This window comes from Calliphora vicina, chromosome 3, assembly GCF_958450345.1.
Source record: "Calliphora vicina chromosome 3, idCalVici1.1, whole genome shotgun sequence".
NCBI classification, from domain to species: domain Eukaryota; kingdom Metazoa; phylum Arthropoda; class Insecta; order Diptera; family Calliphoridae; genus Calliphora; species Calliphora vicina.
In genome coordinates, this window is record NC_088782.1 from 14631217 (window position 1) to 14647293 (window position 16077).

General features: G+C 29.4%; 2 protein-coding genes across 3 annotated transcripts in view; one reads left to right on the forward strand and one right to left on the reverse strand.

Moving 5' to 3' along the window:
- Positions 1-1413: 1413 nt before the first annotated feature.
- On the reverse strand, positions 1414-8022 carry ERR (estrogen-related receptor). 2 transcript variants are annotated; one of them, XM_065503885.1, is made up of 3 exons: positions 7367-8022; positions 3002-3639; positions 1414-2936 (listed from the first exon to the last, which is right to left on the reverse strand). In XM_065503885.1, exons 2-3 carry the CDS (start codon positions 3587-3589, stop codon positions 1896-1898), a joined length of 1629 nt encoding a protein of 542 aa, XP_065359957.1. In that variant the 5' UTR covers positions 3590-3639; positions 7367-8022; the 3' UTR covers positions 1414-1895. The 2 variants fall into 2 exon arrangements, with proteins under 2 accessions (XP_065359957.1, XP_065359958.1); XM_065503886.1 differs by lacking the exon at positions 7367-8022 and adding an exon at positions 3744-3893.
- A 1450-nt stretch (positions 8023-9472) lies between these two features.
- Abl (tyrosine-protein kinase Abl) overlaps positions 9473-16077 on the forward strand; it is a 135888-nt gene continuing 129283 nt past the window's right edge. The window contains exon 1 of the mRNA XM_065502729.1: positions 9473-11177. Within this exon, the coding sequence (XP_065358801.1) occupies positions 10883-11177 (295 nt within the window). The 5' untranslated portion in view covers positions 9473-10882. The remainder of the gene's footprint in view (positions 11178-16077) is intronic.

Below are 16077 nucleotides of genomic sequence, written 5' to 3' on the forward strand. Positions count from 1 at the left end.
TCGATTTGTGGTACGAAATCTAAGTGATCACAGATTATCTTTGTTTTTCAATTTAGACATCTTTTAAAGGATCTCGGCCTATTTTATAATTCCATATAAAAATTAGATTTTTGGTAGGAAATCTAAGTGATCACAGATTATCTTTCTTTTTCAATTTAGTCCACTTTTAAAGGATCTACGGCCTATTTTATAATTCCATATAAAAAATCGATTTTTGGTAGGAAATCTAAGTGATCACAGATTATCTTTCTTTTTCAATTTAGACCACTATTAAAGGATCTACAGCCTATTTTATAATTCCATATAAAAAATCGATTTTTGGTTGAAAATCTAAGTGATCACAGATTATCCTTGTTTTTCAATTTAGACCAATATTAAAGGATCTACAGCCTATTTTATAATTCCACATAAAAAATCGATTTTTGGTAGGAAATCTAAGTGATCACAGATTATCCTTGTTTTTTAATTTAGACCACTTTTAAAGGATCTACGGCCTATTTTATAATTCCATATAAAAAATCGATTTTTGGTAGGAAATCTAAGTGATCACAGATTATCCTTGTTTTTCAATTTAGACCACTTTTAAGGGATCTAGAGCCTATTTTATAATTCCATATAAAAATTCGATTTTTGGTTGAAAATCTAAGTGATCACAGATTATCTTTCTTTTTCAATTTAGACCACTTTTAAAGGATCTACAGTCCATTTTATAATTCCATATAAAAATGGGAAATAGGAAATCTAAGTGATCACAGATTATCTTTGTCCTCCTTAAGGGCATTAAGGATTATCTTTCTTTTTCAATTTAGTCCACTTTTAGTCCATTTTATAATTCCATGTAAAAATTCGATTTTTGGTAGGAAATCTAAGTGATCACAGATTATCTTTCTTTTTCAATTTAGACCACTTTTAAAGGATCTACGGCCTATTTTATAATTCCATATAAAAATTCGATTTTTGGTAGGAAATCTAAGTGATCACAGATTATCCTTGTTTTTCAATTTAGACCACTATTAAAGGATCTAGAGCCTATTTTATAAATCCATATAAAAAATCGATTTTTGGTAGGAAATCTAAGTGATCACAGATTATCTTTCTTTTTCAATTTAGTCCACTTTTAAAGGATCTACAGCCTATTTTATAATTCCATATAAAAAATCGATTTTTGGTAGGAAATCTAAGTGATCACAGATTATCTTTCTTTTTCAATTTAGACCACTTTTAAAGGATCTACGGCCTATTTTATAATTCCATATAAAAATTCGATTTTTGGTAGGAAATCTAAGTGATCACAGATTATCCTTGTTTTTCAATTTAGACCACCTGGTTTTATATTGATAGAAAATAAGTCTTTGTTCCGGGTAGACTTATAGTTAGGCAATTTTTCAAAAATAATTTTAAATTAAAACCACATTGTTTTTTTTTGTTGTTATTCTTAAAAATTTACATTATATTTACATATTTATACATAATATATGTATAAAAAATAACTTAAAATGAATTCTTTTGTTAATTAATATATTTCTATAGAAGTGTTTTAATATGAGCCTTTCAATTTCTATATAAAGTAAACTAAAAACCAAAAAATCTTATAGTTTTAAAAAAACTCTTTGGTTGTATGTATGTATTTATGTTTTTTTTTATAAAACTAGTTAAACTTACTATTTTATTGTTTAAAGAAAACAAATTAATGAATTATTTAAATGTGAGTGAGGTAATCTAACCACTGCCATTAGGTACTATTTCTTTCAATAGTTTTTAGCTTAAAAAAAAAATAAATTCACATAAGACTAAAAAATAAAATAAAATTCAACAAATCATATTAACTATTGTATATTTTTAGATCTTATACAATTTAAATGAACGAAATGCTAAGATTGTGAAACTGTTAAACCTCACCGTGATACAGGTTCTAACATTTCGGCAAATAACTTCTTGAGAGTTACCAAACCTTTGGCTTTAACGCTACGCCAAAAACTGCGTAGAATACTATCGGCTTGTCGCAGGGCTGGCAGTAAAAGTAGCAGTTGTTGTTGATGCGAAACAGCTGAGCTGTGTCGCAATAGATAGACAACATCATTGAGAGAATTCAAGATGGAATCACGAAATGCCCTTAAGGAGGATTGATCATCCAAATTGATATCACAATTGGTTAAAATCAAAGCTTTAAGTAGATAATATTCCTCGCGTCTAACCGAAATGCGTTCCAAGCGTTGGGCCACCTGCAGACAATGATAATAGAATTCAGTGTAGCCACATTCTTTGGCCAACAACTCATCCATCCACAGATCTGAGCCAAAACACAATTTACCATTGAAGGGCAGCGAACGAAAGATGAGCTGCAGTGTCAATATTTCCGGCCAGGTGACCTGTAACAAATTCATTTGATCACTTAACTGCAGCTCCACAAAACCGGGTATACTCTTGGCCCAGCCTATAACATTCACCAGTTCGGTATCGTACAAATTACTCAGAGTTACCAGTATATCGTGAGCATCGCTGTTGTTATTGGTGGGCGATGATTTCAATTGAAAAATGCAAGTTGTGGTGGTGGAAGGTGTATTCGAACTTGCCGCCGTCGAAGAGGTTGGTGTAGAGGGTGGTGACAGTTCCCCGTTGTCGTTTGTATTGCTACAGTTCGTTAAAAGATTGAGCTGATGTTCATGTTTGATATTTATGGGTGATGAATTGGTAGTGGCGATTTCATCCTCTAGGAGCGATGACGAGGAACTACCGCCAGTATTGCTTTGCTGCTGCACTGATTTGACGGAGAGTAAATCCGGTTCATTATTACTAAGAGCATCCAGAATTTTGACATCACTAAGTGAGGTAATGCTCGACTGATAGAGTAATTGCATTGTTTGATATGAATTGGAGACGGGATTACGACGATACTTTTGGCGACCACCACGTACGCGATCCAAGCGTACTCCTTCCTGAAAATGTGTGGACATTGTTTAATAGATCAGTCAAATGAAAAACTTCTTGGTTTTCAACTTACCTTCAACATGCCCATTAGTAGACATTTCTGAAAACGACACGCCTGACAAGCCTTCCTCCGTCTCTTATTGATCTCACACTCATTGTTGGCCGGACAGGTATATTCAATGTTGCCTTGTATGGTGCGTTTAAAGAACGCTTTACACGCCTCACAACTTGCCACACCATAATGAAATCCGGAAGCAACATCTCCACACACCAAACACAAACGTCTCAGGTCATCACGTATGGAATTACCTGAACTGGAACTTTGACTAGGATTTGAAGCCTGACCAGCAGCTGAACCATTATTTCCACCCTCTTCCGGATTATTGTATGAACCATTACTGTTGAGACTTAAGGTGGTCGTAGAACTGCACATTTGACGTTCCGGCGAAACAGAAGGTGAAGATTTCATACCATTAGCCATGCCACCACCACCGCCACCACTGTTTGATCCACTGTTACGTCTATTATTATTATTGCTGTTGCTGTTGCTGCTGGTAGTCGGTGTTGTGGTGGAGGGACTATAGCATGTGATATTATTGAGATTAGATCCCGTATCTTGAATTTCCTGTTTTATATTAAGGACACTCATGCTGTCGGTCATTGCTTATTATTGCTATTGGTGTGGGTGTGTGTTTATAGTTTTGAATTTTACTGCAAATAATGATAAACAAAAAAAATTAATATGAATTTGCAAAGATATAAACGATTAGCAGGCAAGAAATTAGTTAAATGTCAAATAGTACACTATCACATACCTACAAATTTTGATGTGATAGAATATGAATTTATATATTTGTAAAACGTTTCTTCTGAGTTGCCCCACTGCCTGCCAGTAGTCTCAGTCAATCAGTCAGTTAGTCCATTTGATTACAATCTGCTCACCACTATACTCTTCAAACTACACTACACTAATGCAATTCTAATTTTTCATTTGATTTAGAGGTTTTGAAACAGAGTTGCCCTGAAGAGGAACGATCTAAAATTTCTTAAATAAATTTAGAATAAAATGTTTTCAATAAATATTGTCTTTATTTAGTTAAATCTAATGTTTTATTTAACTACTACATATTTCTTTAATAATATATGTATGTACCTATGTAGATATTTATTAGTTTCAATTAGTGCTCAAATTCTATGTATATTAATTTAGTTTTCTTATCTGGCAACAGTATCTCGTTAAAAATGCACAAGAGTATGGCCAGCAATTATCGAGAGAAAGTATAGCAGAATTGTGCTGAGAACTCAAATGGAAAAATAAATTTAATCAAAATGTAAAATATTTTCATTTTGAATGCAAAAAATAAATGACATTTTATTAGTACACACATGCAATGGGGAAATATGGATCAGGGTCAAATGTGTAAAATATACTTTTAAATTTAAATTATCCTATGTTTCGGGAAAGGATTATTTTTGCAGAATAATGTTAGTTTAACCTTTTTGGATACGATGGTCGCGCAAAACTTTGGAAAAAAAAAGTGAAAAGTATTGAAGAAATTAAATCGTATGTAGAGTTTTGCTTTTTTAAAGAAGCGATTAATTGTATCTGCATCGACATCAATTCCATAACCTTTTTGATATATTTTTGTTCATTCTACGCTAATTTATTTGTAATTTCTAGGACTTCTCTTACAATTTTCATTAAACTTTAATGGACATCCTGTTCGTGACAAACTTTCATATCTATCAAACCGTTTATAGTTCCTATGGATAGTTTGGACTCTAGATTTTGACAAACTAACGATTTCCCCCACATTTGCCTAAATTTTCCTTTATTTGACAACTTGACAACTAATGTTCCGAAGTCGGCGGATATTTTCTATATTTGCACCATTTTGAGATTCATTGTATTACAATTAATAAAAAATTAGCACCAAATCTCACACACGCTGCTACTATAAATATAAATCAACTGATAAATTGTGAAATTAACGGCTTTATCATAACAATTTTGTTTTGGAACGCTTCATATGTAGACTGTTGCAATAATTTAAATTTTAACAAACAGTGACCATAGTTTTTTAAAAAAATGTATTGCAGTGATGTAAAGTGTACCCTGGTAAATATTTACAAGTGGTAATTTTCAAAGATTAAACATTAAATATAAAATTATTCGCAAATTAAATGAAATGTCGATATCGTATGTAGAGTTTTGCGACTAAGTGTATGTCTAGTATGTGAAACTTGGCTCAACAAGTATCTTTCTATTAAACATAAAGATTTTTACTGCTACAGAAATGATCGTGAGGAAAGAAGAGGTGGAGGTGTAGCAATTAGTATTAAAAAAATATAAACCATCAACTTTTACACCCCCTAAATTCATCACTTATTGAAAACATAGGCCTAAAAGGTAATGAGTGCATAAATATCTACTCATGTTATTTCCCCGGTGGTTCAGTTGGAATCGATTCAACTCGTAAAGAATTATTCAAATCGAATATTCGGAAACTGACATCCTACGAAAATTTCATACTCGGTGGTGATTTCAATAGCAGACATAGTAGCTGGGGCTGCCTTAGAAATAACAGCTGGGGGAATTTATTACAGCAAAATCTCTACAATCACCATTTTGAAGTTGTATCTCCATACGAACCTACATATCTTCCTTCTGACCCGAGGAGACAACCTTCCACGTTGGACTTCTTTATAACCAACATGTCACAAAATTAGCTGTAAGAACAACGATCTTTCTTCTGACCACCTTCCAATTATTTCCATTGTTAGCTTAAGTGTTAATAGAATTGTGAATTGTTTTCCAGATTTTAGCAAAACAAATTGGAAATTATTCGCAAATTATATAAATAGAAAGCTTCCCACACCAATTAATTTAAATGAAATCCATCACCAGCACCAAATTGATAACATGATAACAAATTTTAATAGTGTTATTTATACCAGTATCGATGCTTGTGTTCCCAAAAAGCAAACAAAAACAAACCAATTCGTTTTGCCGAATAACATAAAGGTTCTGATCCAACAGAAGAAATTCTGCGGATATAATATACAATTTAGAAAATGCCTTATCAATTTTAAATTTGTATTTCAACAAATGGAAAATGCTTGTAAACCCTGAAAAAACCCAGGCTATATATTTTTCAAGAAAACGTAAATTATGTTTCTTACCTCAAAGACCATTGCAGTTCTTAAATAATAATATTGTCTGGGATAATAATGTTAAATATTTGGGTATTCTAGTTGATAAAAAACAGAATTTCAATGAACATATATCATATACTATAAACAAAATTCATAAAATTACAAATATTTTATATCCATTAATCAATAGAAATTAAAAATTAAACATTGAAAACAAAAAATTAATAATTAAAGCAATTTTTCATCCTATAATGTTTTACTGCGCACCTGTATGGTCGACAACTGCTAATGTCCATATCAAAAAAACTACAAGTGACACAAAATAAGTTACTTAAAATGTTATACAATATGTTTTGTTTTTACTGGAGAATGCTATTGAAATAAAATGTAATACAGCTGTAATTCAAGGCTTGAAATACACTTGTTTTTACCTTAAATTCCAGTAAAAATGCTTATTGGAATTGTTAAAAAAAATGTTGGTGCAAAATGATTGGACAAATTTAGGTATTCATGGGTTTTTGGTTATATGTCAGCCATTTGTTGGCCGATTTTCTCGATTGGGTGTATGAGATAAAAATGGGGGATGTTTTAAAATTTTTAGATTTTATTTTGAAACATTTGTACAATATAAATTAATTCAAAGTATTGGCCATTGTTAGCTATGACCTTTTCCCGTCTTTCTGTCAATATATGGAAGCCGCGCCAAAAGAACTGCTCATCTTTTGAGGCTAAAATCTCCTAAAATCATAAAGGCTTGATTTTCCAATTAGAAAGATACCTATATGAAAACTCTCTTCATGTCAACATTTTTTCAAACTTGCCCATATGATAAGCATTAGAAATCGGAGTCGAAAAAAATTTGTTCTGTGTAAACTACAATATATTTTACGGAATTTGTTTAAATTTTACATCTAAACTTTCGAAATTCCTCTTTAAAGAAATTATTTAAAAATCCATTTCATAATCTCATTAAAATCGCATTTAATTCCAACTGAAACAATTCTCTAAAAAAAAAAACACTCACGATTATAGGCATTACTTCCCATCATAGTAATCACTAGTTAACGGCACTTGAATGTAAGTATTATTGTAATAAACAATAACAACTAACGAATAACAAATACAAAATAATAAAAAACAACTACAACAATAAAAAACGGGAAGAGAGATAACAAATCAAAACAATTGATAACGAAATCACATTTTATATTTTCGCAATTTCAACATGAAAAAAATAAAACATTTTTATTTAATATATGAAAAAAACACAACCTGTACTTACTTGTTTATTTATGGATTAACAACAGTTTATTTTTTTCTTATTGCGCTTTTCAATTTTAATTAATTTCAAACAAATACATTATTTTTGCTTAAAAATCCAAAGTTGAATGGAAATTTGGTATTTTTCTTTGTTGTTGTGTGTTGCCTTGAATGTCAGCAGACGATACAAAATTTATATGCAAATTTATGACACCAGCCACAGTGACAATTTTTTCTGCAGGTGGGGGTGCTCCACAATAATGAGACACACAAAAAAATATGTAGTACTTGAAAAAAACTCTACACCTTCATTGTGAACAAAACAATTTAAAAAATAAATAAATATTATTTGTCTTGTTTACGGCTAAACATTTGTGTAAATTGCAGCAGAAAAAAATAAATTAATTGCTACGCTTTCTTTCGCTTTTTTATAACTTTTATACAATAATCGATTTTTTTCTTATAATTTGTTTTAATGACCACCATAAAATCATTATGGAATCATTTATGTTTTTTCTTTCTCTATTTTTGCTTGATTGTTTTCAATTTATTGCAATAATTTTTGTTGTTGGCACATTTATTTAATTTTAGTTAAATTGTAATTATTTCTCAATGTTTAATTCTTAATTAACACAAAGTTTACGAAATATTTTGTTAAAAATGGAAATATAATTTTTTTTTTTACATCAAATATAAAATGTCAAATTTATGAGTCTAGACCTCAGAGTTGTATTTAGTGGTAGTATTTTGTATTTTTGGTACTAAATGTGGGGGTAGGATTATAAAAAGGGAGTGCAAAGAAATTGATACAAATCGAGATATCTGACAATGTTTATATTTCAATATTCTGTATATCCCAGGGACTGTCTCCTCGGGGTGTATGGAAATAATTTTCGAACAGTTTTGCCAAATGTATCGCGGGGAGATAGCAACCAATACCAGTTTAATTTTCCCTGCGGTTAACAGTTCGAGAACTAGTTTCCAATTCTAGATTATTGATAGCCTCAAGGGGAGTAATTTTTAAGAATTTCTTAGTTTTACGATACCAAATGTGTAGTTGTTCTTAAACTCTCTTGCTATTTTAAATTATATTATTTTGGAGTAGTTTTACGAGAGCTTTCTCCAAAATGTTGAGTTCTTACAGTAATTTTTTATAATTTAACTGCTGTAACTGCTGATACATATATAAATTGAATATTTATCACATTAGTTTTTTGCTTCAATCTCGAATTAAAATATTTTATTATTTTGAATTTTTTCAAATCTTGACTCTAGCCAATTTCATAATGAACTTATTGTGCAAAAAATTAGAAAAATAAATTAACAAAATTAATAAATTTTGTAATAAACATGTAAAACATGTCCTAAATATTAATTTTAATTAATTTAGTTTCTTTCTTGTAGGACTTTTAAAATTTCCATTGTTTTGCTAGTGCTAAGTATAACCACATTCTATAAATAATTTTTTGTTAAACTTTAATGATTAAAAACGCAGAAGTTTACTATATTTAAATAGAAAATATAAAAAACTTTTCATTTTTTCTCTTAGAAATATACATTAATATTTTATAAAAGGTAATGTTTTTCAATACTGACATTACGAAATATTGTTTTCAAAATAAGTTACCATTATATTGTCACTGACTCACAGTTGTTAATTTTATAAGACAATAATGACACTTTGTGTTCCATTGGATTATACAATGGGTCAAATTAAATATTACTCGAAAATTATTAGGAAGACATCACATATATAACAAAATGTTGAAACCAACGATATTTATATAAAAAGGAGCATACCAAAATGGATTACATTTCTTTACTCAGAAGAAAAATAACTATTAAATCATAAAAACATATTTGAATATTTGGTGTGATGTTGTTCTTCAATTATCAAACTAGACTTGCTTTATTTGTTAGATTCCACAATTCTCCTACACAAATTTCCAATTAGATTGTTACTTGCAAATAATGTACTACTTTTCGGCACAACTCTGTACATTTAAGAAACACTACAAAAGAAAAAACATGATGAAAATGTAGAACGAAAGAAATATACAAAAACGAATCTTGTAGTAAAAAGTAAATGAAAACAATGAAAATTACTACGAAATTTTACAACTACGTCAAGAAATACAAGAAAAATTGGAAAAACGAACAAATGCAGTCGGAATGTCTATAAAGGCGCACGACGTGTAATTATTATTTTTTTGCGGTGCGCATGAAATTTAATATAAAAAATCTAATAAATATTTCAAAGAAAATTAATTAAATATCCCCTAAAACAAAAGAAAAATTGCAAAAAAAAAAAAATTTAAGAAGAAAAATGTGAAATAAAAGTTAAAATTTGTCAACGTAAAAAAATTGTCGCCAGACAATTGGAGAAAAAAAATATAAAATACAAAAAAAAATTAACCATTTCAAGGAAGAAAAAAGGAAATCGCAAGAAAAGTTGAAGAAATTAACAAGTAAAATGATGTACTACCAAATATTAATATTAAATGGAAACAATTTTAACATATTTCAAAAATGGCAAAATTATTTATAAAGATTAAAACAAATAATTTAAACGTGAGTTAATAAATTATAGCAAAAATAAAAGTGCAGACATTGAAGTGCAAGTGCTCCGTAACACAGCCAGCCACAATCACCGACAAACGACTCTAGTGTTTAGGGCGTGTTTAAAGTGTTTGGAGAAATTAATAAAGAAATTGTTTAACTTAAATATTTAATAAAAATAAATCACCTATAAGTTTCTTAAATAACAAAATAGTTTTGAAGAGGTAAACTTATTTGCAAAACTTACAACAAAAGAAAAAAGTTGATACCTTTGAAAATAAAAAAATCAATTTGTAGTTTTTTTTAATGATTGCAACTTCCTTTTTGTAGTTACATTCTTTGGATACGGTGTCTACTACAAGTGCGAATTATAACAACATAAGCAAATACAGATAAAATTTAAAACGAAGTCTTTCCATGAAAAGATAAATATAAATATACAAAAAAGTGTTAAACAACTTTTTTAAAATAAAATATGTTTTGCAAAAACAAATAAAAATAATTGCCAAAAATAAATTCAACTGGGAAAAAATCTTACAAAAAACCAGCAGCTTTTACACCCACCCACCACCGTTTTGTTAATTTCCTTGTTTTCTTCTTCATTCTTCCTATTTTAAATTCTCTTCTCAGTAATACCGTTATTTCACAATAGTGTTGTTAGTGTACGTGCTTGACAAAGTGTGTGAGTGTGTGTGTTTAGTTGATCCTTCGTGTAATCCTAACAAAAAAAAAACAATACATTATTTTCTCTTATTGTTGTAATTTTTTTAACACAAAACATTTGTCTCATTTACAACTCTCTTTGTAAATTTTCTTGTGAGTGTGTATTTGTGGCTCTGTATTTACAATAAAAGTAAAAACGCAAAAGAAGAAATTTACGAAGAAGAAAAGGAAGTATTTTCCTGCTTAATTTAACTCTTATTTGACTGCCTTTTGACCCCTGTGTTTTTGACAATATCACATAGAATAGAAAACAATAATGGGTGCTCAACAAGGCAAAGAACGTGGCTCGCATTCTAGCGGCAGCCATGGTGGCACTGCCAGTTGTATTGGTGTCTCCAGCAGCAGTCCTGTTGGCTCTCATGGTTTGCCGGTGAATGCTTTAGGTGCTGGTTCCACATTGCGTGGCTCCCGCATAAAGTCATCGCTGCCACCAGCTGCTGTCAGCGGTGGTGGTTTACATCGTTCGGGTGGTGTCTCATCAGCATCGTGTCATAATCCCAAGGATAATCGCTGCAATCCAATTGGATTGAATATCTTTACAGAACATAATGGTAAGTTTGATTTTATTTGTAATAGGTATGTATTATTTTTTATTGGGATTCTTGTTGGAATAATTGGATTTTTTATTTGCAAATATTTGAAAACAGGTTTTACATGTTTTAATTAATAAGGACGTTTCAATCCAGTTAGAAAATTCAATAAAATTTTTCTTAATGAAGAATGCAAGTAGTTAATAAATATAACCCTAGTGCACAACAAATTTAAATTTACTAAATATTTATTTGAAAACATACATGTTTAATTTTCAAACTCTTTCTATCTTTGATAATAAATATGAATTTTTTTTAAATTTGTTGTTGTTATAGCAGCGTGAATAATTTTACAATATTAAATCTGGGGGTTCTGCAATATTTTATTTTTATTTTATTTTATTTTATTTATTCAATTGTAATATACACATCTGCTCAAAATAATAGATACACCAAAATTTATTTTTTAAAAACGAAAAAAAATAATGGTATATTGTAAAATTATAAAAAAAATTCAGTCGATTTTTATTTATAGTTAAAAGGAGAGTAAAAAACAAAAACAAAATATTTCATAATTAATAATAAATATTATAAAGTAAATTAAATTTCTTAAATTTCGAAAAATTTGGTGCTCATAATAATAGATACATTTTTAAAAATTATTATTAAACAAAAGCTAATAAATTTTATCTTAAAAAAATTAGTTTATTATTAAAGTAAAGCTAGTATCCAGTATATCCACCTTTGTTTTGTAAAACTTTCTCCACTATTCTGGGCATACTGGATATCAAGTTCTGACACTTCTCCAATGGATTCTCGTACCATATTTTTTGCGTTTTCTCCCATAAATCGTCTTTATTTTTGAAAACTTCCTTCGAAAGCCTTATCTTTAATTCACTCCACAAGTTTTCTATTGGGTTTAAATCAGGGGATTGGCTGGGCCAGCTTAAAACAGGTACGTTATTCTCCAAGAACCAGTTTTTAACTAATCTTGAACTATGTTTTGGGTCGTTGTCCTGCTGGAATGTCCATATTAATGGCATATTTTCCGATGCATATGGAAGCATTACGTTTTCCAATATGTCTCTATACCCACTAGCATTCATGGTATCTTCTATTCGGAATATCGGACCAACACCATTCCATGAAAAGCAACCCCAAACCATTATGTTTCCCCCGCCATGTTTTACCGTCTTTTTTGTAAATTTAACGTGGAATTCTTTTCCTTTTGGTCGGCGTACATTTCTTTGGCAGTCGTTTCCAAACAAATTTATTTTTGTTTCGTCGCTCCATAAAATATTTCTCCATTTTTTTTCGCCTTCACACCCGGACCATTGTAAGTGCTCTTTAGCAAATTCTAATCTTGTCTTGATATTTTTTTTGGCGCATTAGTGGCACTTTTCTGGCAATTCTTCCCGGCAATTTAGCTTGTAAAAGACGACGACGAACTGTTTGTGGACTGATTTCGTTACATAGCTCCGCAGAAATAGCTTTCGATGATATGAAAGGGTCTTTTTTAACCATAAGGACGATCCGCCTATCTGTTTCTGGACTGGTTTTCTTTGGTCTACCGCGAGTTTCTCTTTTTTGTTTTTTAGATAAAGCATTTTGGACAAAATGTAAAGATCTTCCTATGCTCTTTGCTATTTCCCGTAATGATTTTCCTTGATTTCTCATCGTTTGAACAATTTTTTTCTCATCTTCGGTACAATGATGATTTCGTCCCATTTTCTTCAAAAGAGTCCTATTTTTTATAAAATTGTTGCTAAAATTTAAATTATACTTACTGTTTCACGTAAATAGGAACAAAAAATTGCACAAAAAAAAAATTGTATATAAACAAATTACAAATTACTGATGTGTATCTATTTTTATGAGCAAATAATTTTTTGTAATTCAAATAAATTCGTTTTTAAAAATCAACATGAAAGCAAATAGTTGCCAGATTTTTGACTGACATGACATTGCCAGATAGAAATTTTAATAATATGATGTATTCTTAACGCTTGCGAGGAAATTTTCAATGTTACCGCCATTTAAATTTTTTCCAATTAGGTGTATCTATTATTTTGAGCAGATGTGTATGTAGCCATTTGGCCAATAACAAATTATATTACAAGTATTCTTATTATCTATGAGAGCTTCCATACATCCTGACGACTCCTACAAATATATGTTCAATTAAAAAAAATGAGATAAGATTTAATAACCCTAATTATCAGTTTAAATCAAATATCATTCAAATTAAAAAAAAAACAATAAGTTTACGCTTAAAAGTAACAACTGCCATTGTAAAAGATATCAATCCAAAAAATTCTGCTACATCTGCTGGACCTAGTCAAGTAGGGCTGGTTGGACAGTTGAAAATGTGGAGGGACTCTTTTTTGTTTTGAATTCGTAAATTGTGCCAGGTTTTCATTAGTATTTAAATATAATTAATATTAAAAAATCAATGTATTTTTTTACTTTATCTGAAAGGAACAGATTTATAAATCGGTTCAAGATTATAATTTATCAGATTTTGTAATTATGGTACTTTTGGAAATTTTTGTTTCAATGAACTAATTTTATTTCGTATATATTTTTAAAATAAAGTTTTCAAAATTCTATGAAAACAAAGCAAAATAGTTGGAAAACTGTATGAATTTCTAACCAATATCAAATGAATTTGTACAAGGTGTATTAATACGCTGAAGTTACGATTATTATTTCTTTATTTATGTTGTTTTTTTTTCGATTCTAAGCTCTCACCTGATTAATACGCCTTGGAATTTGTATATTAAAATAAAAAAATACAGTATACAAAAGCTTTTAATATATAATTTATAATACATAATTTGAATATTTTTATTAATATCAAAATTTATAATTTATTATGAAAATTTGAATTTTCATATTTATTTCAAAGAATAATTTTCTTTCTTTGCATACAATTTTAAAAATACCTTATTTATTTAATAATTTTTAAATTCATAGGTTTGAATCGATGTTTATTGGTTAAGGACCAGATTCAGAAAAACATCATTTTCAATTTTTTTTAAAAAAATTCGAAATCGAATTTGTGTTTGGGAAAAAATCGAACAGTTAATTTCGATATTCCAAGAAAGTCGAATAGTCGATAGAAGTGCAAAATAGTAAATGCAGAAAATCAAAAAATTTATAAATAGAAAGTACGGTCTTTTTTTAACTATCGGGGTTGTCGTAGAATCCAAACGGTTTTGAAAACGACAGAAAAAGTACATTGGTCTCGTAAAATCAAAAGTTATCGGTTTTATATGCAATCTAGAATTCCTTATCGATTAAACAAAAAATTATATTGGATTTCATAAGTCAAATGTACATTTTTTGTAGTTTTCAAAACCGCTTCCACCAATGATTGGATTCTATGACAACCCCGTATATAGCAAGTATTTTTAAAAAAAAAATATATTATTATTATACCGTTTTTGTAATCGTTTTAAAAAGAATGTCAAAAATCTATTCTTCTTAGGGAAAAATCGTTTAATATCTCTGGAGTAGTATAGAAATATATTGGAGTGAACTTCATCTAGGAATTTAGTTATGAAGATTTTTTTTAAAGATTTTTTAATTCTTTTTTTGCAAATTTGAAGCCAAGACCCACTCGAAAGTTCTCGTTGTCATAAAATAATATATATGTATATGTACTAGGGTGATCGGCCCGGTTTTTAATAACCGGTTATAACCGGTTTCGGTTTTTTTTGAAATGCCCATATTTCGAATATCGAAGAAACCGGTTTTTCCCCCTCGAATAGCCGTTTTTTTCTAAAAGTGTGTTTTTTTGAGTTTTAGTGTATTAAAATAAAAACTCTAACTTTAAAAAAATCGATATACTCCAAAGCAATTAAACTGTGTTTTATTCCTAAGAGGTTATTTTAGCCTTCATAAGGGTTTCAAATTTACTGACGTTAACGATCTTCGGGTCAAATTTGACCCAAATAGAAAATATGTATATATATTTTTCGGCAACTTTTTTTATAAAACCTAACGTAGTTTTTGACATTTGAAATTAAATAAAAGTCATAAAAATACAATTTTAATTTCAAAATGGGTCAAATTTGACCCGAAGACTTTATGAAGTATAAGAAAAACATAGCTTTGGCATCTAACCGGAAAATCGAGGTTCTCATACAAGTGTAATGTTCAGCTGGTATGATGAAACGAGACAGATATATGTATGTATATTAGTGCTACCAAAGCTCTGAAAACATTTAACTTAATTGTGCGTAACAAAAATTCAAGATTTTAGCTCCAGGTCAAATATGACCCCAAAAAAAAACAAAATAATGTATAGATATGTGTGCCAATTTGTTTTTCTAAAAACCTAACGTAGTTGTTGACATTTGAAATGAAATAAAATTCATAAAATATGAAAAATATCAACCACTCACTTTTAGAAAAAATTCAATTTTAATTTCAAAAGGGGTCAAATTTGACCCGAAGACCTTGTGAAGGTTAAAAAAGTAATCAAAATTAGAATTAAAGGCTTATATTTCGTTATTAGAATATATGTTTTTTCTTTATCTTAATAATATGATCTCTTTTTATACCCTTCACCTTCGTGAGAAGGGTATATATAAGTTTGTCATTCCGTTTGTAATTCTACATTTTTCATTAAAGTATATACATATATTCTGGATCCTTATAGATAGCGGAGTCGATTAAGCCATGTCCGTCCGTCTGTTGAAATCAATTTTCTGAAGACCCCAGATATCTTCGGGATCCAAATCTTCAATAATTCTGTCAGACATGCTTTCGAGAATTTTGCTATTTAAAATCAATAAAATCGGTCCACAAATGGCTGAGATATGAGGAAAAAACCAAGACAACCTCAATTTGTTACCTATTTTTGAACTATATCTAGATTACTAAGACATTAATATAGACAATATGGATATCTAAT